This window comes from Convolutriloba macropyga, chromosome 6 (assembly GCF_964194025.1).
Source record: "Convolutriloba macropyga chromosome 6, txConMacr16.3, whole genome shotgun sequence".
Classification (NCBI taxonomy): Eukaryota; Metazoa; Xenacoelomorpha; order Acoela; family Convolutidae; genus Convolutriloba; species Convolutriloba macropyga.
This window is the reverse complement of record NC_134473.1, coordinates 66,354,541-66,379,609: the sequence shown is the minus strand read 5'-3', so window position 1 is coordinate 66,379,609 and position 25,069 is coordinate 66,354,541. Positions and strand designations below refer to the sequence as shown.

At 36.4% G+C, this 25,069-nt stretch overlaps 1 protein-coding gene across 1 annotated transcript in view; it reads right to left on the bottom strand.

Annotated features, from left to right (window-relative positions):
* The window catches only part of LOC142341381 (uncharacterized), a 66,032-nt gene that overhangs the window by 26,525 nt on the left and 14,438 nt on the right, over positions 1-25,069 (bottom strand). Inside the window, exons 4-9 of the mRNA XM_075392310.1 lie at positions 22,015-22,251; positions 8,864-9,049; positions 8,005-8,155; positions 3,358-3,636; positions 1,320-1,610; positions 167-480 (exon numbers count right to left, since the gene is read on the bottom strand). Of these exons, the coding sequence (XP_075248425.1) occupies positions 167-480; positions 1,320-1,610; positions 3,358-3,636; positions 8,005-8,155; positions 8,864-9,049; positions 22,015-22,251 (1,458 nt within the window). The remainder of the gene's footprint in view (positions 1-166; positions 481-1,319; positions 1,611-3,357; positions 3,637-8,004; positions 8,156-8,863; positions 9,050-22,014; positions 22,252-25,069) is intronic.

Genomic DNA, 25,069 nt, shown 5'->3' with positions numbered 1-25,069 from the left:
TGACACGTGCTGTGTAACTGGGGGTGCATAACGTACTCTGGGGGGGGGGGGGGGCACGGAAAAGATCCCAATTTTCAACCAAAACCATTCTAATTATGGTGCATATTAGAAAAAAAACTGAAAATAAACGCTGAAGAAAATTTAAAAATTCACCAATATGATATACCTTGAGTAATAATAGGAGTTGGCGTTGGTGCTTGGGGGTTTCCAGAGGCGGTCAAAAGTGGAGGTTCCTTCTCATTGGACAGGGATACAGAGTTGAGTCCACCCGTTGAAGAAGCTGAAACAACTCCAGATCCGACGGGGGCAAACCCAGCAGTATTTGCTTGAACACTTGTCACTCCCTCTTTTGTTGTTTCATTCTGGCTAGCAGTAATTTGAACTGAATGTTGCTCGCCGCTTGTCACAGCTTCGTCGGTGTGGATCTGCCCGGACGCATCAGCGCTCACCGATAGATCTGAGTAAAGACCGGGAACTGACCTACAATAAAAAACAACAAACAACCTCCGAACGGGCCATTAGAATCTGGAGAAGGCACCATAAATTCTGGCAACTTGGAGAAAATTCGTTCAGCCTTTGTAATGTCAACTTCACTTACACAAAAGTGCAAGTTTCAAAATGCCGAAAGTCTGCAGTGCCAGAAGTATATGTTTAGTGATGCTGCTTTGAAGTCACTGAGAGCTTCTGGACTAGCTTCTGGAGTAACGTAAAACACTCACGAGTTCGAAAATGCCGAAAGTTGGTGGAAGCGAACTTTTGGCTAGGTATATAATAACTTCTGGTATTTAAATTTTTGCACTGTACACTTTCGGTGCACGTGCGTGTCTTAATTGAAATCAGAAGTTCCTATATATACAGGTAGAAGTTGATGCCCATGAACTCTCGGCATTTTGCAGGTTGGGTATTTCCAAAATTTACTTCCAAAAGTTGCTTGTTTTAAGCAAGGTTGCTGGACTCGTTATAAATCATTCCAAAATTATGCTTGGCGTACGTATCAGTTCTGAAAAGCAGAAATTCGCAGCGAGTTCAAGCAGAGTAATGTAACTAGTTGCAAATGATAAATTATATATTCAATATACATCGAAATACACGCAAATAATACCATCATGTCGCCGGTTTAAAATATCGTTGGTCTATATATCTGTAAGTATGGGGGGGGGGGGTTCCATTGCACTAGATCATAGTCCATCACATAGCTGCGGTTCTAGAGAAATATTACATCCTGGATGGCGAGAGCGTAGGAGTATTCAGATCCTAAATATCCATTATCAGTTAAGAAGTTATGCAATTATTAGGTAAGAATAACAAACTTATTTAACCTCGAAAGTGCTTTGTCGCCCATAGGGCTCACAGCTAATTGTGATTTTGACCCGTCTTGATTCTGTCCATTTTTTCCACTCTCTTCAGCCTGTTTAGCCTCCAGATCGTCCAGAAAATCTGACGTTAAACTCTCAAGGTCATCCAGACCCTCCTGGCTGAAGAAAGCGTCCAGCATTTTCTCCACATCGTCAAAGTGCTCCCCCGTTGGACTTGTCGGGTGAGGGTCGTCAGCTGAGCCAGAGAGCTGGCTGCTCAAGGTGTGATCGAAGTTTGCAGATTGGTCCGATGTTCTGCAATTTTTTTCAGCTTTTTATAATAGGCGAGATGGTGAAATTATTGAGAGAGATTGAATGTTCTCAGCAATATCTTGATATCAATTTATCAGTTTTTAGTTGACTTGAAGTCCTCAATAATCAATTTTTCACTTCCAATAAAAAGTACAAAAAAAATCAATACATTTCAGCTTACTGGCCATACCAGCTTTGATTGCTGGCCATTTCCCCTTGTCGAGACAGGATGTTACTCTTGCAAAAAGATGTTAATCTTGCAAAATGTGTTAATCTGTTGTTCTGCTGGATTTTTTAATCCTCCTCCACCTCTGATTTGGATTACTTCTCTCAGAAGAGATTTTTTAGTACAATTTAGTAAAGAATTCCAGTCGAATTGCCGTCAGTTTGCAGTTCCGCAATGTATCTCGGACCGGGCTTTTTCACCTTTTTTGCGCTTTTGTGGCATTCCTGTTCATGATTTGCCAGAACTCTTTTACATGATTCTTGTTTAAAAAATTTTGATAAAAATGGTTTTTGCTATGATGCGTTAGCGTATATCGGTTTCATGATTGCTCTAGCGGGATTCCAAGCAGTTCAATCCAAGCAAAAAAAATCCAAGTACAGCAACTAGAACTCCCTAAATGCTTTCCGTGTGCGGAAGGAATACTTTAATAATTTTTCATCAAAAAATAATCGATGAATTTCATTTCTGCGGAGACGTTGCAATGACGTGATCTCATTCCTCATTTTAACAAATTTTAGAATATCAGATTAGGGTCGGTAGGCCGTTTTATTGATTATTTTCAAAAAAGTATGCTTAGCATATACCGAAAGCATTGCGGTTGTTTCAAAATGCGGAATATAAGTTCAGGGCATTTGCACACAATTTCAGCGCAATATTTAACAAAATTTTAGCGCATTTCAAACACAATTTTAGCAAATTTTGTTCAAAACGGTTTTAGCGCATTTTCAACAACATTTCAGCTCAGTTTTTCAACGCATTTTTAGTGGTTTTTCAACACAGCCCAGGTACAAAAATTTTCGGTATGTAAACAAGAAATCGTTGGTATTGGCCTTTTTTCCATAAATTACGAACGTTACGACAATTTTTAGTGGTCATCATGATTTTTTTTCGCTATTTAACATAAGAAAGATTCGGCATCGTCGTTTTTAAACGCAGGAGAGATTTTGTTTTGTCGTTTTTCAAACCTACGAAAGATTCAGTGTGGTAGTTTTTATAAAAGTTAGAGAGATTTGGGATCGTTGAGAAAAAATATTGGATGTAGTAGAAAGGATCTACTAGTCCAGCAGACCAAACAAAAACTGTCGGAATATTTGGTTTTGAACGTAACCAACCGTTAAGAACTTTGCATTTCAACTACAAGAAAATATGGCGAAACTCAGTGAATGTCATTTATTCAACAGAATTCTCATCAATGATCAACAAAAATGTTACATTTTCAATTTTAAAAAACCAAGAAATTTATATTCGTTCAACTAGTTTTGTCAACGAGCTAAAATGAAATTTTCCCACAATTTCCTTTGCCTAAAACCGAACATACCGATTCCCTCTTGCGATCGAAACCAACAAGAACAAAAAATGAACCCACAAAAAGCTTTCTAACATTTGAAACCGAGCATGCCAAATATTTTTTATCGGTCTTCTCAACTACGGAATTTTAGCACATTTTAACACAATTTTGCCATTTGTCTCACCAAAGAACTTTAAATTTGCGCTGCAACACACGACAGTGGTATGTACACTTACACATCGCTGCTGCCATCATACGAGTTCTGATCAGACCTCTTCAAGTGAACTCCCGGAAAGCCTTTGCCTCCATAATTCCTCTGACGTTGCCGCTCCTCTATCTTCCTCAGCCTGCTCCGCCAGTACTTGAGAACATCATCATAACTGACATTGAAGTTGTCACCGTATTTATCCCCGTACAATTCTCGCATCTTTTTCTCAAAGGCAGTGTGATGTTTTCCCATCATGGATCGGATGTGGAAATCCATGTCGAGTTTGCCAACACTAGTTGGAGAGATACTGCATGAAAAAACAAACAAAAATAATTCAGCTGAAAAATGTCTGCAAACTTTACCCGCAAAAGAAAAGAGATGCTGCGTAAGGATCTTTTCAACAATTGCCCCCCTTTTGCAAAAGGGGGCCTATTCTTGAATAGAATTTAAGCGAGCGATTTATTAACCAATCAGAGACGACTAAACTCCGTGTATGCTCATACTGTGTTAAACTGGATAGAATAAAGTGCGCCATGCTAGGGCAATTAGCCGAATTGGAATACAAAGCGATAAGAATTTCCGACTGGCGGGTCGGTGGGCGCGCTTCGCGCGCGTCGCGGCTTCGCCGCGATAACCGACCCGCGATTTCCGGATTACATCCCACAGCGCGTGAGAGGCATGGCCGTGAATAGCGGTCCTCAATTGCACTTAAACTGATATTCGGCTATCTAAACTGTAGGCCAACTAATATTGTGGTAAAGTATAGCACAAAAGGGGTGGCGATTCTCTACTAGGTACCAAAGGGGGGCAATTGTTGAAAAGATCCCTGCGCAAGACCAAATGTTTTAAAATAATGAGCCAGTTAAAATGTTTGGCAGCGGTTTGAGTCGTGCTATGGGGGGAGGGGGGGGGGGGGGGGGGCACAAATGGCAAACGGAAAAGAAAAGATCCGAAATGAGTGTTTCGTAATTCTTTGTGCACCTAAAACTTCTGTGTCTCAAATTAATTCCTTTGCGTAGGTTAAAATTGAGCCAATTTCTGCGTTATCGCAACAAAAATAATATTACATATAATTTTAGGATCTTTTCCCTTTTGTGCCCCCCCCAGCTTAGTGGGTGCATATTATTTGCAACCCCTAGACGCATGTGCCATACTTTTACATAATGATGTACTGTGTAATGATACGTGCTCTGTAAGTGGGGGGCGCATAACGCAATGGGGCGCACAAACGGAAAAGATCCTGGAAAAGATCCAAATTTGCATCAATTGGAGCTTAGCCACAAAGTTGTGAAACCAACCAAACATTGGGTCTGAGAGGTCAAAAAAAATATTTTGATAATTAATAAACGCCTCATCGCAACCTGAATGGATTTGCAAATCTGTCGAGAAGACAAAACATTTGGCTGTTGTTGTTTTTATTCTTCAAAAAATTTTTGAGTAAAAGAAAACAACCTTCAGTTTTAAATTTTCTTTTTAAAAAAAACAGGTTCAGTGCTTTTTGTTCCGACCCATTTGAGTGGAGAGCAACTATATACACAAATCTTTTTTTTGTTCAGTCAATTAAGGTCGTTTGACAAATTCTTTGTAGAGATTGTAATGATCTTTTAAAAAAATACATTTTATGAATTTCGTTTTACCTCTAACAGTGTTGTTGAACTGTTTCAACCATTTTTTTAAATAAACGTTTCCCCTGTTTTCCGGCTTTTCACCACTAATGTCACTGCGTCCTTTCATCAATGAGGTCATGAAATAAGCTTTTTTAGTCGACTTTGTTCAATTTTGCCGTATAAACACACCTAAAAATTGCTGACACAATCCTCGTTCACTCCAAAGAAGGCTAGTTTAAATTGTGCATCCAATGGGAGTGTCGCTGAATGAAAGTTTTGCTATTTGCTATTTTAACTCAATAGCGATGCGGAATGCATCATTTATTTTTGATAAACAAATGTTTTTTGTCGAATTATCCATATCCATAAAATTCGAAATGATAAAATGTTCTTAAAGGACGTACGGCAAAATCAAGGCTAGTTCTAACCAAAGTTTACTAATGACAGGTTCAATTACAGTTGGCTTTGTAAGGATTTTCTTAGCAACATGTCTATTTCTTTAGTCGAAAGCCTATGGTCATTCTGACTTTCAAAAATGGATATATTTTTAAAATGAACAATGAATTTCCGAGTTTTGCATTTTTTTTCTTTTTTGGACAAAACATGTAGCGTATGGTTATCAAAAACAATCCGCATCGGTTTTCTAATTGAGCAAAATTTAATGGCTGTTTATGGCTGTTTATTTATGACTGTTTTACGTTTTAAGTACCTGTTTATCGTTTTTGATACTACTACTTTTCATAAGAAATGTCAAATTCTGTTCGATATCACTTTACTGGCGTTTAAAAAGATAGCAAATTTGAATAATTCAAGCATTTCATAAAAAGGTTGTAATTTGAAAGACTTCGACACCCCGTTCTAGCAGAAGTTAATGGATATTTTGAATTTTGTTTTTATTTATCGGTCTTTTTAGAGTCGTATAAAAATTTCTGGATTAGAGTAAGTCTCAGTGAATTCAATGGTTGAACAAAGGAACCGTTCACTGCTTTCAGTTCATGGCTAAAGTTTTTGTGACTCCGAAATTAACTGTTTTCCAAAGTTCACATAAACGAAAAAAATAACTTTTCCCTTTTTGTTCTATTTTTGTCTACGTAATACCTAGTTCCATTATTCAGAGCTCACAAATCAAACTTTTGGTGTTCAAAAAAGGTGCAATTGATAATATTTTAAGTCAGACTTTTTGCGCAATAGATTATTGTAACGGCTTCGACACCGTCTTCCCCGAAAATTTGGTTGTTTTTGTTTTTCTGTAGTGTATTTGTCGATTTTTGCACACTTATAAGATATTCTGTTTAAAGGCAGGTTTTGATCACCTCATATGCACGTATAATTGAACATAAGTATACTTAAACAATTCAATTGACATCTTATGGTTTTCATTATTTGAAGCTATTTGATTTCAAAAAATATAGGCGAATTTCTTACTTCGCCCTTTTGTTCCTCTTCTTCCATTTGTTACCTATTCTCTTTAAGAACTGGTCCCATGTTTTTATAAGCAAAAGAAAAATTTGATGTTTTTAATAATGTTTCAATTGGCTGTACTTTGTATTTTTCGAAAAGTTTTTTATTCAAAAAATACACATTGTGTTTTGGATCTAAAAAATGTTTTTTTTTGTTAGTATTTGATTTTGTTGTTTGTCTTGTCTCGCATTTCCAATCATGGCAGGCCTCAACAGCTCTCTAATAAAACACTTTTTAAATTCATTATCTGAACAAAGTTTGAACTTTTGAATTTTTACAATCTTTTCTTCGCTTGTTAGACAATTAAGCGAAAAATGGGTTCGAAAAATTGTGTGCAATTGCACATTACCGACCCTCCTGGTTATTTTTATGGCTCGTAGACAGATCTAAAGTAATGAGAGCATCGATTGTCTTATTTCTTTATTGGTAAACAACTCACTTTTCAGCTGCACAATACCCCCTTATAATGATCTGTAAAAGCATTTAAGTAAAAGTTCTTCGGTAACCTTTTTTTTTGCACTTTTTGTTTCAACTGTTCAGTGCGGCTAGTAACTTAATTGTGGTTTTTATTACCATGATAATAAAATGCGCTTTTGTATTTTTTTCGGATTTTTGAGACGCTTTGACGTTTTTGAAGCCATTAGAAAGTTGCATGAAAAAAAAAATGAAAATCTAGTTTTAGTTAGAATTTGCTGGAAAGTTGTGAGGAATTTCATAAATGATTCCAGTAAGTTCTTTGAATATTGTTAATTTTTTTGCAACAAAATTGCTTTTGCGAAAAAAATACAAATGAGCGAAATAATGCTTTTACTATTTTTAGTGCAAATATTGATGTTTGATCCTCTTGTGAATAACATTTTCTTATTCTCAAATCAATGTGAAGAAATCTGATTAAAAGTGAACATGGAGAAAACCGTAATTGGTTACTTTAGATAGCCTATCCAGTCCTTTTAAAAAGCGTTCTATAGCAGAACCACACTCCTACTGATGGTAACACAGCTAAAATACTAAATTTGTGGTCAAAAAACTTTTTGTCTCAAATCGACTCTTCTCTCGGGCCTAAACAGAAAGCTACATATGTACTTTAACTGTGATAACATATTTTAAACACCGGTTTCCAGAAATAAGATTCAGTGAACTATTTACGTCAAAATTGCTTTTGCAGAAAATAAATTATGACGAAATAAAACCTTTACGCATTTTAAAGTAAAAATCAATTTTTAATCCCCCTCGTGAACTTCTTAGTCGAATTTTTGTCTCCCTAAGTCGATGTGAACAGACTATTCAGTGTTTTCATACGCAGCAGTTTCTCGTTTAACTATGAGAGATCTTGGACTTTTCTATGTAACTAATATTGTAAAGTGGATTTGGTTTACTAATGCCAGTGAATTTACTCGACCCTCATAGAATCCAATATAGACCTTGGGTTGTTTTGGAATTCAATTTATTCGCCGAGAGGTTACATAACAATGTTATCAGCGAGAAAATAAATTTTTAAAAGAACCAACGAAAAAGCGGCTCAAAAAAGGCGCGATTTCTGATAAAAACATGTTCAGGCATTACAAAGACGACGATGCATGTTAATGGCGGTCGTTAGTTGAGGAAACCTGAATCTGTGAGGGTCAATATTGGAAGTGGGTTTGTATCTGGAGTGGACGTCCATCTTCTGGACAGTACTGGCTCTCTCTCTTCTCCTCCTGTCCAGAATGTCGTCTATTGACTCACCCCACCCACCACTACTTTCCTTATTGTCATCATCTAAACATAAATGGATCTCTTCCGTTTGTGCCCCCCCCCCAGCTTAATAGGTGCATATTATTTGCGCCCCACATGCACGTGCCATATTTTGACATAATGGTTTACAATGTAGTGGCACGTGCTGTTCGCTGGGGGTGCATAACGTACTTCGGGGGGGGGGGGGCACAAACGGAAAAGATCCAGATAATAGAACATTGTGGAATATTGAGAATATACGAATATTTAAAAAAAACATTAACTACTGTGCGTAATGAGCGGTTAAAAGAAGAAATTCATTCAGCTGATTTTTCTTTTTTTCTTATTTTTTCGTGCGGTAATTCCGCCCAATGTTCCCTATTTTTTCATTTTTTGTATATATTTTCGGAGATCATGTTGTGCCCAAAGAATCGGAGTTCATTTTGTGCCCAAAGAAAAATCGAAATATTTGTACGACATATTACAAAGCGTGACAAAAACGTCTTTTTGTTATTGGCATATTTTTTAAATGAAGACTTCATTCACTTGACTGTGCAAACCGGTTCAAAAATGATCTAAAAATTTTGGAAGAAAGGTGCTGAATTTCTGCGCAAAAACCTCACAATATTTTGCTCTGAAATTCGCTGAAATGCGCCGAATTTTTGTAAGAAATGCACTAAATTTTAATTTTATGATAATAGGCATCGATATCTTGCAACAGTACGGTTCTACAGGAATAAAACATTGTATTACCGTTCAGCATTTCTTCTCCGCCTGATCGAAGCCTTTGTCGTCGCATTTTCCTATCAAATTCAGGGTCCTTTTGGCTTGTGCTGGAGGAAGAATTTCCTTCTTCTTTTGGTACCCGGTGCAGTGAAGTCAGACTGCTTGCACGCTTCACCTGTTGTCCAAAAGGAGACCCAACAACGGAGGCACGACCTGAAAGAAAAAATTATTTTTAAAAAGTCATTCTCCAAATTCATTTAAGCTTTTACGAAGTCTCATTATTTCGCCTTAATTTTTGCATAAAATTAAAAATTGAGTTGCTTTAGCGCAATACTGAGCAATAAATCAGCGCCCCGGTTGAGGCGCCATTTTCAAGTTCCCTTTGATCAGACCAATTCAAGTTTTCCGACAGTGGGTTTCCAAGCAGAGCAGACATCAATTATCAGACCCATTTGGGTCGCAAACAGGGGGTACCAGTCTCTTCTGGGACGCAAATAAGGAGTCCGAGAACAATTTGGATAGCAGACTAGGGTTCCCGTCTCAATTCAGCCGCGAGAAGCAAGTCACATCGAAAAAAATTGTTGTTTAGTGCGGGCGGTTTGGGTCTCAGATACAGGGCTTGGTTGTTTATATATCCAGACCAGAGGAAACAGACCCAAAATGTTTTTTCAGACTATGATCTCAGGTCGCACAGGGTAGATTGGAATTTGAATTTAACGAAGATATAAGCGATGCTTTTGAAAAAATAGCCAAAGTTGACATTTCGTTTAAAATGACATCAATTGCTACTCAAGGCTACTACAGCTTGCAAAAGCGGCCAATGAATAAAAAAAATCGTAAATTGTTGCCAAGTTTTCAGGACAACAATTTGATTTAGTGTGTTCAAATTTTCGAAATTGCTTCCCACAATTTAAAAAGAGCAAGAAAAATAAATGTTTGCAATTTTTTTGCAAACAAAATTGCACACTTTTCTCACTTGTTTTCCCCTGAAAAACGAACAATTCTATTTCTTTATCTAATTAATTACTTTGGCCGTTTTGTTCACTTTGTTGTCGTGATTGAGCATGCAATTTTGATTTCAAATATTTTTCGCTTTTTGTACTGAAAGCAACCGGGTTGACCGTGGATCACAGAAATGCTTATAATTTGGCAAATATCATGCGGCTATGTTTTTTCGAATTAATCATTATCGCAAAAGAAACGATTTGCTACAACATTGTTTATATCAGTTTCTGTGTTTATGTGCACATTTCTAGAGCACTAGTAATCAAAGCTGGCATATGTTGCAGACTTTGATTACAATGCAATAGGACTGTCATACGGCAATGGATACCCTTCATGTATCCATATCCGTATTTTAATTTATTTAGTTGTTGTAAATTCCATTTGAAGGGCAAATGCCATTTAAGTTAAGTTGATGTACACTTCCTCCCATTTTAGCAGTTTTTGTCTGTTCACTCTGTCTGTAAAGGAAATACATTCGTTCACGATATATCCAAGAGTTGCTTCCGCTATGCGTGAATAAACTTTGAACAAACTTTTTTTCTTAAATTGTATCATTCTTATTCTTCATTCTCCAATTTGCAGCGCTAACGCTCAGTTTAATTTAATTCTTGCAAAAGCTTCTCAATTGAGCTCAGTAGTTTCGACTAGAGTCAATCGCACCGCGATTGCCCATTCTAGAAAATAACCATTTGAACGTAACGACTAAACTTGCCATTCGCGGCGCAAGTGCCTATCTCAACTTGTACGAGAGCATTTGCAATTCAATTGACTATACTCGTTGTGTATGAGTATAACATGGCGCAGTCAGCAGCGGACTCAAAGAAAACACCACTGCACATAGAAGCATTTTGGGAGAAACCGACATCAACACCTCCTCTGACGTGGGACAAATGGACGCAGCAATGGAAACTGGCTCTACTTGCTAAGGAAGTGATACAATTAGACACCCTGTTAAATGATCCCCTGCAACGGTGACTTACCCGCCTGAACCTACTTACGAAGAACCGGTAGAAAATCACACACAGGCAACGGAAAGAGATCGTAAAGTTCGAAATCAGCAATTGAAAGTAAACTGGCAAAACCGTTGTAAAAAGGTTGAAGAAATATCTTTTAATGAAGACTTCATTCACTTGACTGTGCAAACCGGTTCGAAAAATGATCTAAAAATTTTGGAAGAAAGGCACTGAATTTTCAAAAGTTTCTGCGCAAAAACCTCACATAATAATGCGCTGGAATTCGCTGAAATGCGCTGAATTTTTGTAAGAAAAGCAATGAATTTTTGATCTTATGATAATAGCCATCGATATCTTGCAATAGTACGGTTCTACATGAATGAAACATTGTATAACCGTTCAGCATTTCTTCTCCGCCTGATCGAAGCCTTTGTCGTCGCATTTTCCTATCAAATTCAGGGTCCTTTTGGCTTGTGGAGGACGAATTTCCTCCTTCTTTTTTTGGTACCCGGTGCAGTGAGGTCAGACTGCTTGCACGCTTCACCTGTTGTCCAAAAGGAGACCCAACAACGGAGGCACGACCTGAAAGAAAAAAAAAATTAAACAAGTCAAAATTACTCTTGTCATCCTCCAAATTCATTTAAACTTTTACGAAGTCCCATTATTTCGCCTTATTTTTTGCATAAAATTAAAAATTGAGTTGCTTCAGCGCAATACTGAGCAATAAATCAGTGCCCAGGTTGAGGCGCCATTTTCAAGTTCCCTTTGATCAGACCATTTCAAGTTTTCCGACAGTGGGTTTCCAAGCAGAGCAGACATCAATTATCAGACCCATTTGGGTCGCAAACAGGGGGTACCAGTCTCTTCTGGGACGCAAATAAGGAGTCCGAGAACAATTTGGATAGCAGACTAGGGTTCCCGTCTCAATTCAGCCGCGAGAAGCGCGTCACATCGAAAAAAAATTGTTGTTTAGTGCGGGCGGTTTGGGTCTCAGATACAGGGCTTGGTTGTTTATATATCCAGACCAGAGGAAACAGACCCAAAATGTTTTTTCAGACTATGATCTCAGGTCGCACAGGGTAGATTGGAATTTGAATTTAACGAAGATATAAGCGATGCTTTTGAAAAAATAGCCAAAGTTGACATTTCGTTTAAAATGACATCAATTGCTACTCAAGGCTACTACAGCTTGCAAAAGCGGCCAATGAATAAAAAAAATCGTAAATTGTTGCCAAGTTTTCAGGACAACAATTTGATTTAGTGTGTTCAAATTTTCAAAATTGCTTCCCACAATTTAAAAAGAGCAAGAAAAATAAATGTTTGCAATTTTTTTTGCAAACAAAATTGCACCTTTTTCTCACTTGTTTTCCCCTGAAAAACGAACAATTCTATTTCTTTATCTAATTAATTACTTTGGCCGTTTTGTTCACTTTGTTGTCGTGATTGAGCATGCAATTTTGATTTCAAATATTTTTCGATTTTTGTACTGAAAGCAACCGTTTTGACCGTGGATCACAGAAATGCTTATAATTTGGCAAATATCATGCGGCTATGTTTTTTCGAATTAATCATTATCGAAAAAGAAACGATTTGCTACAACATTGTTTATATCAGTTTCTGTGTTTATGTGCACATTTCTAGAGCACTAGTAATCAAAGCTGGCATATGTTGCAGACTTTGATTACAATGCAATAGGACTGTCATACGGCAATGGATACCCTTCATGTATCCATATCCGTATTTTAATTTATTTAGTTGTTGTAAATTCCATTTGAAGGGCAAATGCCATTTAGGTTCAGTTGATGTACACTTCCTCCCATTTTAGCAGTTTTTGTCTGTTCACTCTGTCTGTAAAGGAAATACATTCGTTCACGATATATCCAAGAGTTGCTTCCGCTATGCGTGATTAAACTTTGAACAAACTTTTTTTCTTAAATTGTATCATTCTTATACTTCATTCTCCAATTTGCAGCGCTAACGCTCAGTTTAATTTAATTCTTGCAAACGCTTCTCAATTGAGCTCAGTAGTTTCGACTAGAGTCAATCGCATCGCGATTGCCCATTCTAGAAAATAACCATTTGAACGTAACGACTAAACTTGCCATTCGCGGCGCAAGTGCCTATCTCAACTTGTACGAGAGCATTTGCAATTCAATTGACTATACTCGTTGTGTATGAGTATAACATGGCGCAGTCAGCAGCGGACTCAAAGAAAACACCACTGCACATAGAAGCATTTTGGGAGAAACCGACAGCAACACCTCCTCTGACGTGGGACAAATGGACGCAGCAATGGAAACTGGCTCTACTTGCTAAGGAAGTGATACAATTAGACACCCTGTTAAATGATCCCCTGCAACGGTGACTTACCCGCCTGAACCTACTTACGAAGAACCTGTAGAAAATCACACACAGGCAACGGAAAGAGATCGTAAAGTTCGAAATCAGCAATTGAAAGTAAACTGGCAAAACCGTTGTAAAAAGGTTGAAGAAATTGGGATTCTCTGTGGAGACAAACCGTGGGGAATTTGTGAGCAGAAGACGATATCGTTGCTATATCTGAGCATTGGTACAGAGGGACGGCGGATTTTCAAGAGTAAATACCCTCATTTTCAGATAGAGAAACAACCTTTTAAAGACTTGTGGCGGGCAATGGAGGACTCATTCACAAAGGTTCGTAATATAACTTACGATCGCTTCGTTTTCTACTCGTGTAAGCAGCAAAAAGGAGAGTCGGTGGAAAGTTTTTATGGTCGTCTCATAGAGTTGGCGGAAAATTGCACTCTGGGTAGTGAAGAGACTACATTGATCCGTGATGCATTCATATTGAGTATGCTTGATCACGAGACACAAAAGAAATTGTTGAAGGAAACAGTAGAACCACAAAAAGCATTGGAGATAGCCATACAAATGGAAATGGGAGCGCAGAATCAGCAGAAAATAAACCAAAACTTGATGTCAGGTACTACTTCTGTGAATTTCATTAATAGTAACCCAGTACGCAATCGCAACGCGAATGGATCTTCAACAAAACGAGACTTCACACGCTACCCAACTGTCCCTCAAAATTATCAACATACGAGTGTTTGTATGAATTGTGGTCTCCGTTGGAGTCACAATCATAAGCAGATTTGTCCCGCGAATGGTAAGAAATGCAATAATTGTGGTATTATGGGTCATTTCGCCAGGAAATGCAGAAAACCGAAAAAGTCGCAGAATCCGATACAGAAAACTCAAAAATCAAATGTAAACCAAATCGATCAATCGCCGGAAAAAAGTGATGATGAAGAATCCGTCAACTATATAACAAGCTATCAACAATTGTATGACCAGGTGTACGATTCAAACTATGATAGTGATTCAGATGACTATGTAGCGGCGATTTCTTCTGACTCAGTTCACCAATTGGAACCACTGAATGTGTAAGTGCAAATGGGGGAAATAAGAACATCTGCTATGATTGACTCTGGAAGTGCCGTCAGCATCATAACAAAAAGTTTAGCGAACAAAATCATCCGATCCACAAAATCAGCCAAATGGACAGATACAACGGAAAAAAGGAATTTGAAAACTTTCTCAAACGAACCAATCAAAGTAATTGGGCACTTGGAAACCACAGTAATCTACAATCAATGGAAAGACACATCAGCGATACTGACTGTGGTAGATGATGGGCACAAAAATATCATCGGAAGAGATCTGTTCACTACATTGGGACTTGCAGTTGTTCAACAACAACCAGAAACTGGTAAATGTGTTTATAACATCAATAATTCTACATGTAAAATTAAAGAGAGAATCGCGACGCAATTTCCACCACTAGTTTCAAGAATTGGCTTATCTAAAACACATGTAGCGAAATCAAAGTTTCATCAAAAGTTTACAGCAAAGCATCAAAAAGGTCGACGTGTTCCGATAAATCTCCAACCTAGAGTGTCAGAAGAATTAGAAAGATTACAGACTGAAGGTCATATCGAAAAACTATCTAGTTGATCTGACGAACATTTTATCTCCCCGATCATACTCACAGTGAAAAAAGATCAGTCGATACAGCTAGCATTAGATTCTAAAGTACTAAATAAAGCAATACATAAAAATAAATACCAAATGCCTAATATCGAAATGTTAATTGATACCATCTCACAACACCTTACAAATACACAAAACGGCCAACAAGCATATTTCACCACATTAGACTTAAAGTCTGCATATAGTCAACTAAAATTGCATCATGACAGAGCAAAACACTGTAATTTTAACATCATATGTGGCAAATCTACTGGTACATATAGATTCAAAACTGGTTTTTATGGACTTACAGATATGCCGGCAGAATTCCGAAAAGCTATGGATTACACACTCATAGGCTTGCAAAACACATACTGTTTCTTGGACGATATCATAATCGTTAGTACCGGCACTGAAGCAGACCATTTAGCATACGTTTACAAGTGTCTCAAAAAATTAGATGACGATAACTTAAGAATTAACCTCCAGAAATGTCACTTTGCTAAATTGGAAATAGAATGGCTAGGTTATAAATTTACACAGACTGGAATATCACCTTTAGAAAGCAAAACAGCAGCAATTTTAACAATACCACCACCAACAACACTAAAACGACTTAGATCATTTCTAGGGTCAGTACACTACATCGGCAAATTTGTACCACACTTGGCACAATTATGTCACCCTCTTAGACCACTTTTAAAGAAATCTGTAAAATTCATCTGGACAGATGAACACACGAAACATTTTAATCTGATTAAAGAAAAAATCGCAAACAATACAGAAAATAGCCATTACAATCCAAAATTGGATGTCCGCGTAAAATGTGATGCTTCACGTTCAAGATTGGGGGCAGCATTAGAACAAAACACACCAGATGGTTGGAAGCCAATAGCATTCGCGTCACGATTTCTCAATTCAACGGAAGAACGCTACAGTGTCAATGAATTGAAACTGTTGGGGATAGTTTGGTCGATTGACTATTTTAAATACTATTTGTACGGAAAAAATTTTACGGTAGTGACGGATCATAGAGCACTATTGTCCATACTTAAAGAACATCGATCTAACAAATCATTCAATAGTCGACTTTCTCGATGGATCGATAGATTACTTCCGTACAATTTCACAATTGAACATATGCCAGGTGCAAAGATGGGCCTCGTTGACTACCTTCCCAGGAACCCATTTGCCATAGCTAAAAAGATATCTACGTACGACGAACATTTTGTTGTAGCAACAATTTCAAAAATCCGTGATTCAATGAAACATTTAATTATTAATAAACAGACAGCAACTAAAAAATTTAAAAGCATTTTAAAGTCAAATTTGTCTTTGCAAAAAGTAAAACGACCATTCGCACCGCGATTACCCACATAACTAAGTGTTAATTCACCTAATTGTAAGGAAGCATTTGCATATCGATTAACTACTTCACCATTGAAAACACCACTCGTACCGCAATTAACACTCCCCAATTCTAAAATTAATTCACATTCTGAACACCCATTTGCGTCGCAAATGCCACTTAAAATTACAAAATTACAATTTGCACTAAATAATCGTAAAGTCAATAATTCACATTCTATTAATAAATTCGCTGCAAAAGAGGTGCAAATGTCAGACAGTAAAGAATGTGAACAATCTGAACAATTATTCCCAATACAGCCCATTAATGGTATTAAATCGAGTAATCCACCTAATAACACTAAATTAAGCGCGAAAGCACAAATTCCTAAGTATAAATACCACCTACACAAAAATCACTCGCTTTTTGCCCAAATTCAGCCTACAAAACACTACTTTGTGAATAAACACAATAAATCTCTCATATAAAACAATTCAATAAACAGTATAAAAACAATGTCAAAGGCCAAAGCAACCCGCTCTAAATCAACCCCCACAAAGGCGAGAATAACCTTCTCAGACACGACTCCTTCAACACCTGGATCCAATAAAACATCACACACAGAAACCCCACCTGGTAGTATGATAGAGGAGGCCGACGACATTATGTTTACTGAGACACTCAATAAAGTGTTCAGTAAGAAGTTTTTGGCCATACTGACAGGAAAGGATGCGATACTAAAAGAAGTAAGGGACTGTGTGATCAGAAACGACGCGGATCTATTACAAGAGATAAGCCCTTATCTCTTCTCATATTGGAGAGTTTTAAGCGTCAAACATGGGCGTGTCTGCCTCGACGAAAGAATTGCCATACCCAAATCAATTAAGGACGCGGTGCTGGAAGATATCCACTCCACACACCCAGGAAGTTTCGCCATGCTCTCCCTAGCCCAAAACATCTGGTGGCCCTACATCCACAGAGATATACTGGCAAAAGCCAGTGAGTGCAAAGCTTGCACGGAAATTGGTAAGAACCTCAAATCAGTGATTCCGCACCGCAAATGGACACCTCTACCTAAATGTAGTGAACCAAACGACGAAACACAATTAGACTTTGGTGGACCAATTTTAAATGAGAAAGGCATAGAGCAATATTTTATTACAAGTATAGATAGATATTCTAAATACCCTACAGCAGAAATAGTAAATAATGCATCAGGCCAAAATGTAATCAAATTCTTAAATAAATATATATATCAACACGGAGTACCTAGAACTATTAGATTAGATCAAGCTAGATGTTTCACAGGAAAAAATTTGAGATATTTTGTACTGAAAATAATATTACACCTATATATGCACCAGCGAATGATCATAGAGCAATCGGATTAGTAGAACGTATTATTCAAACAATTAAACGACAATTATCTTGCATGAAATCACAATTAAATAAAAAATTTAATTAAGAAACTTCACTAAAAGCAATAATACAACGATTAAGAATATCAAAACAAAAAACACTAAATACTACACATTTGGAGCAAACTTCGGTAGAAAATGTAACACACCTATATCAAATACCACAACTAAATCTGATAGTAAAAATCTCAATTATAATGCAATAACTAATTATTATTTAGACGAAGATACAATTCCGGGCCGCTCCTACCTGACAGAGGAACAATGGGCGGATACGGCTCTATGTTCTGACACGGAGATTGAGCGTGTCATTTGCGCCGCAAGTACCCTTGCAAGAACTGAGCAAGAGAAACGAAACGACGGAGAAGAACGTTTCATTAATTCAGACGCCGTTTGCCGCCCAATCCCTTGCTCAGAACGTAGCGTGCATGTGAAGTTGGCTTGCAAGCTACACGATAACCAACGTCAAAAGAAGAACCTGGATGGCCTATATGAGGTGCTAGCACCAGGAAGCACTGTGTGCAAAGTAAGCCCCACGACGAGTGTGATAAAAGAGCCACACAAACAAGAAGTACGGGTTAGGAACTAGGATATCGCTAAATTAGGGACACGGGCTGAAAGAGAAACGGAACTCACACAATATATAGAGCGACGTCCGAAAAAGATCAACGAAAAACCCTCGAACAGAAAATCCAGAAACACAAGCGAGATCTTATTCGGAAAAACACTGGTGACAAAAAGATTAAACGTAATAAGAGACAAACGGATGATGTGAGTGTTGTTTCATCAGGACGGTCATGTATCTCTACAGCCAGTAATATTGCAAGATCGTTAAAAATGAGAATTCCCAAGAGAAATCCGAAACACGACGAGGCATTCCTGAATAGACCCGATTCAACGCAAATACTTAGATTTAGCCCAATCGCACCGCAATTGGCTACATCAAATACGGCAGGACCATCTGGGGCGCAAATAGCCTCATCAGTGCAACCAAAGCCTATACCCATTTTGCGGAAAACTTCCAAACGCCAACTCACAATTAGCGACACATCAGACTCCGATACTTCTTCATTTCGGAAAAGCAAGCGAACCTTGAAGAAAAAGACCCAGAAGTCACAAACGATTATTGAAAAAGTTCGAAGCACAGAAGGCTACACCGATAATCAGGACATTGGAGTTGCGAGAGATTCTAATGAATGGGTTGAGGAACCCCAAAATCTACCACGGGAGATGACTGTTCTCCAGGCAGAAAATGCAGAAAACAGCGATAGTGAATAAACTTGAATAAAGCAAAACTTTCATAAACTTTTATTTCATCTATTATTTAATATTTTATTACTTAGTAACCGGTGAATATTTATTAATTTTCTGATTTAAATTAGTAATTTATTTTCTCACCAAGAGGGGGAAATGTCATACGGCAATGGATACCCTTCATGTATCCATATCCGTATTTTATTTTATTTAGTTGTTTTAAATTCCATTTGAAGGGCAAACGCCATTTAAGCTCAGTTGATGTACACTTCCTCCCATTTTAGCAGTTTTTGTCTGTTCACTCTGTCTGTAAAGGAAATACATTCGTTCACGATATAAACAAATCCAAGAGTTGCTTCCGTTATGCGTGATTAAACTTTGAACAAACTTTCTTTCTTAAATTGTATCATTCTTATTCTTCATTCTCCAATTTGCAGCGCTAACGCTCAGTTTAATTTAATTCTTGCAACCGCTTCTCATTTGAGCTCAGTAGTTTCGACTAGAGTCAATCGCACCGCGATTGCCCATTCTAGAAAATAACCATTTGAACGTAACGACTAAACTTGCCATTCGCGGCGCAAGTGCCTATCTCAACTTGTACGAGAGCATTTGCAATTCAATTGACTAAACTCATTGTGTATGAGTATAACAAGGACACAGGAAGCAAAGGTGTTAAGTAGCTAGTAGTTTTCTATTGCGCGGCTTCGGATTTTGTTTTTGTGGGAGATGAAACTATAAATAACAACTCCATTAAGAAAAATGTACAAGAAGTGGCAGTTGTTTGCTTGAATTACAGCAGCCAGATTTTTTATTCAATATTAAACAATTAACTCATTAGATATTTCGAAAGCTCACAAATTTCAAAGTAAAAACGATAAGGATGCAGAAAAAACTTCACCAAATTTACAACATTATGGGGCAACAGCATCAAAAATTTAAAACCATATTTGACATTTACTACTCTTTTTACAGAAGAAATTCAAAGCAAGATTTCAAACCAAAAAGATATTCAGAAGATAGCAAAATCTAATTACTTTTAATGACCAGTTCAATCAAAGCTGGAGGGCCGATCGTTTTTATATCTACACAAAATTGCAATATTCCGAGGGCGCTGTAGATAGAAACCAAGTGTCTAGAGGCTTTTAGGCATTAAAAATGAACAAAAAAGTGTTATTGCACTTTTATTGCAATTCTTATCATTGTAGAAATAACAAGGAGGCTCGGAAATGTGCGTTTAAACAAAATAATAATAAAAATAACCATAATTTTCGTTCCTGCGTAATCGAAGCGGACAGTTTTAGGCCACAGCGACCTGTTCTCAGCTGCCTTTCTTATTAATCCCCAAATATCAGACTGTTCTGTTTATGACAACGCTCACCCACGTTTTGATTTCATTGTCTACCAAATGAGGAAGAGATAGAAACTTTCAAAAATTCACTCATCTTTCATCAATCAACTAAGTAACAAAATAATAGGACCAATAAAGGACCAATGAGACTTGGCATCAGTGAGAGAACCGGACAAGACGCATATAAAAGACAAATAATACAAAACATTATTACAAAAATAACTCGAAGTCTATATTAAAAAAAGCACACTTAAAAGCTAAATCAAAAAGGAACCAGGGCAAACCTGCACTAAGCCAATCAACCTGTACTTCGTTAGATAAGATATGAGACCTGTCATTAATGAAACTCAGTGACAGGCAGACAAAGAAGAACAAAAAAGGCATCGTTCCAAAACATGTTTCTCTTTTTAAAAACAACCAACTTCAAACAGATTACAACCAATAAGTATCAACTAAGCTCATTAAGAAGGTTAATTTGTACTTTGTAGGAAGCAATTGAGAGTTTTTGTTATCCATAATACGTCTGAAAACTACAAAAAAATTGGGCAAAATTAAAAAAAAAAATTCAACAAGAGAGCGGTGCAGCAACCATTAAAATCATGAAAAAATCGGGAAAACCTTAAATATTTTCAATTTCTTATCATTTCACTGCCCATTAATAGTTGAAGAAAAAAATATTGTAAAGATTGAATCTTGGTTTACTAGAAAGAGGATGCGACCTAATTTTTAAAATTGTTTTGAGTTGTCTTTATTGTGATAAGTTGAAAAAGGGAACAAATAACAACACAAGCAAAAATAGACAAAATCACAAAGCTTTTTTGATTTTTCGTTGTAAGAAAGCCAAAAAACTTAAATATGAAACCACTATAAAGAGTTTCTTTCCCATGCCTTGGAAAAATTTTTGTCCTGTATATATTGAGACAAATGTAGCTTTAAAAAAATGACAAACTTCAAAATTTTCGCCGACATTCTCTGAAAACAAATATGTTCAATGTCATAAAATAACAACTGAAAGCCTTGTATAGGTCCACCTACAACTTGTTAAGAACCCAATTGAATCTTTCATTATAGAGAAGAAGATTTAAGGCAGCAAGAAGAATGACAAATGATCACAAAACAAAAGAAATCAATTAAAGTTTACGAAAACTCATGGTCAAAGCCAAAAAATATGAGCTTTTCTCTAAAGTCATACCATATATTCATTTGACTTTATTTTGTTGGAAATAGAATCTCTCATTGATTGAGCCTTGACTTGAAATCATTCTCGTCAGTAATCAACATAAAAAACAAAAATCCGAAACTTTTTTGAATAAGACCGTGCCCTAATATAATCCGAATAATTAAAGATTGCAAGAATCCAAGATGAGTCCAAACATAGCCTTTATCTCTCTGCGCCTCTAACACAAACAATTAACTGACCCATATGTTTGCAAAATAGATCAATTAGCAAATGAAATATTTCAATAAGTCAATAATAAATGATGCATTTTGTCAAATTATAAGGCTAATTTTCCGAAAAATCAGCAAAGATTTTATTCCAGAAGACACCTAAGGGAAGCGAATGCACAACTATCATTTTTAGGAGGAATACCGGTAGGAGGAATACAGCAACTATAATTAGACATATTCCATCAAGTGGAAATCAGGCTTCCGAAAATACCTATAACTTTTTTTAGTTATAATAAAAAGGTAAATTAATTTTAATTTAGTTAAAAAATATTTTGTCAACTTCATGATATCAAATTCTGTTACTCCAATCAAATAAAAAAAACTTTTTTTCAATTAATTTGGAAATTTCTGGCGACAATGTGTCCCGAACGTTAGCATCTACTTCACATACTAACTGGCGTGTCGTCTGACAGGTCCGGGTCGATTAACTTGAAAAGACTGAGATCTGCCTTCAATTGTGGACTGTTGTTGCATGAAGGAATTGAACTTCCGCCTTGAATCCGCAAAGTTGACGGAACTGCGATCAATTCCACCTCTGGCTCCGAATCTGCGTGGAACTTCGTCGGTTTCTACTTTTGCTGGAACAGAGTCTGGATGTGAGCTCTCTTCAGCTTTAACTGTTTCGTTAGTAGCTAAAAGTTAAAAAAAAAACAGGTAAAAATTACTTTTTTATTCACATTTTTTTAACATGCAGATCTTGCCTAATGTGACTATAAGTTCTATCGAAACAAAATTACTGACTCAATAACGCCCGCGTATGGAAAATATTGTTTTTAAACGTAAAAATCCAGTCGTCGGTATGCTGAGTTATAGTTCGACAGAAACGGTGAAAACCATAACACTTTTCTTTTGATATCGTGGGTATCTTCGTTTTTTATATGAATGGTATAATTATTAAAATTGAACAGCACATCAGAGCACACAAGAGGCAGAAAAGCAGAAGCAAATAGAAAAATGTTGAAAAAAATTCGCTTACCAAACGATATTACAAAAAAACAACAACATTTTTAGGCCAACAACCGCTGCTTAGAGTTCTGTTAACACGACAGACATATACTTTAGTTTTTGTAGCTCTAAAGGCATAATTTCTGCAACACTCTCATAAGTTTTTATGTGATTGTTGCAGAAATTATGCCTTTAGAGCTACAAAAACTAAAGCATATGTCTGTCGTGTTAACAAAACTCTCAGCAGCGGTTGTTGGCCTAAAAATTTTGTTGTTTTTTTGTTGTAACATCGTTTGGTAAGCGAATTTCTTTCACATTTTTCTATTTGCTTCTATGTATATGAGCAGGAAAGGATGATCAGGCAACCATATACAAAACACAAACACAAGCAAATTAATATTACCACATGGTTTTAGAGCCACTGATTTATTTAACTCTGAGGTGAAGCCAGTTCTTGAATTAACTTTAACGGGCATTCAGTTACAATACTGTATAACTTAACTTAGTTTCGCTGCAATTAGAGCAGAAATCTTCCAGTTTTTTGTCGCCAATTTTCATAAAGCACTATTGTCGAGAAAGGAGTGACGTAACTTCTTATTATTGTTCAGACCCACTTTAGTGGGGGGAGGAACTAAATACTCAAATGGTGTCTTTTGTTCAGTCAATTTTGGCCAACCTATATATTCATCTTAGAGAGTGAGGAGTGATATCTTCAGAAAGCTCGTCCAGCGTAGAATATATAACTTAAGACATTTTTTTGAATTTCGTTTTTTTTTTTCACGGAGTTATCCATGTTTAAAATTTAATTAACATTTGAGTGCTTTTCGTTGTTATTGTTCACTTTTTCCGTATTTTCAACTAATTTTCTGCTCAGTTCGCCAGAAAAGTCAAAATAGTTTCTTTTGGTTTTACCTCTCATAACAAGAGTGTTGATGAACTGTTTGGACCAATTTTTGAAAAACTTGTTGCTAATTTTTTCAAAATTGAGCCTTTTTTCCACAAAAATGGAGAAAAATAAGCTTTTCAGTCAACATTATTTAATTTACCTGATTACCACGCCTATAAACTGCTGACAAAATCTTCCCTAAACAATCAAAGCAAGTTTTTTTCGCATTCTTTAAGAGTGTTCTTGAATTAAAATCTTGAATAAATTTACCTCAACCATTATGAAAAATGCTTAATTTATTTTTGATATATGGACCTTCTAATAATCAAATTTTCCATATCCTTATAATCCGGGTCAGCTAAGTGTTTCTAATGGATGAACTGCAATAGCTATGGTAGTTTGGTGTAATGACTGTTTTTTGAAAGCCCGAAAATTTCGGATTTAAATCAGTCGATTTTTTCAAAATATACATTTTCGCTTTGTTCTTCTTCTTTCTGCGTTAATTAAAGAAAAGAACAATTAAAATCAAACCATAACATAATAAGCACAGTTTAAATTGGCGGACTATGAATATTGAACCCTATCTATATTGTCAGTCGAAAGCTTATGGTCGTTTCAATTTTTGGAAATAAATATTTTCAAAATAAACAATGGATTTTTGAGCGTCGCGATTTTTATCTTTTTTTGGTCAACTTGTAGATTAAATTCAAATAAAATTAGTCAACGTTGTCATTATAATGAATTCAAATTTTTGTTAAAGTTTTACGTGTAAAATATTGATTTTTCTGCTTTGATACTACGAAATTTCACAGAAAATTTTTGATTTTATTGATGCTTAATCGTCTTTGAGGTTCATTTTCGTGTCTTGTCACATTATTGACAAGTCAGGTATTACATTATTGGCGTCTAAAACGGGAAAACTTTTGAACACATCAGCTTTTCTGTGAATAGATTATGCTTTTAACTGATTCCACGCCGTCTTCTAGAGTTTAGTGAACCTTTTTGCTTTGACATTATTTGTTGTTTTTTTGTAGTCGAGACCTAAGTTCTGGATAACTGTAGGTCTAATCATATCCTATTGATGGACAAAGCAAGCTATTTACTGATTTTATTTTTGAAAGCTAGAATTTTTCTTGACTTCAAAATTCGTTGTTTTGATTATCGATAAAATGTATAGACGTGTTATTTTGATTTGCATATGTCTGTACCTTTTGGTACATCTGCTACCAAGTGTCATTATTTTCAGGTGTCACATCAAATTATTAATTATCATGAAGGGCACAATTGAACATATCTAATGTTTTTAGGGCCTTGTTCATTGTTTTAACGGCTTCGACACAGCTTTTCGTAAAAGTTTAATTTGAAACTGGCTTTTTGTGTATGCGTCCTTCTTTTTGTAGACGTACGACAAATTCGGAAGAAAGACTAAAATGTTTTATTGGTTTTCTTTGGAGAAATGAAAGAATCTATTTGACGATTTCAGTTGATAGCTAACGTTATTTTACTTTAATATTAATTATTCGAAAAATACAAAAGTATCATTTTAATACTTGTTAACCACTCCCATTTTTTGGGGGTCAGATTTCTCATTATTGGTGTACAATTGTTACGAATTTAAC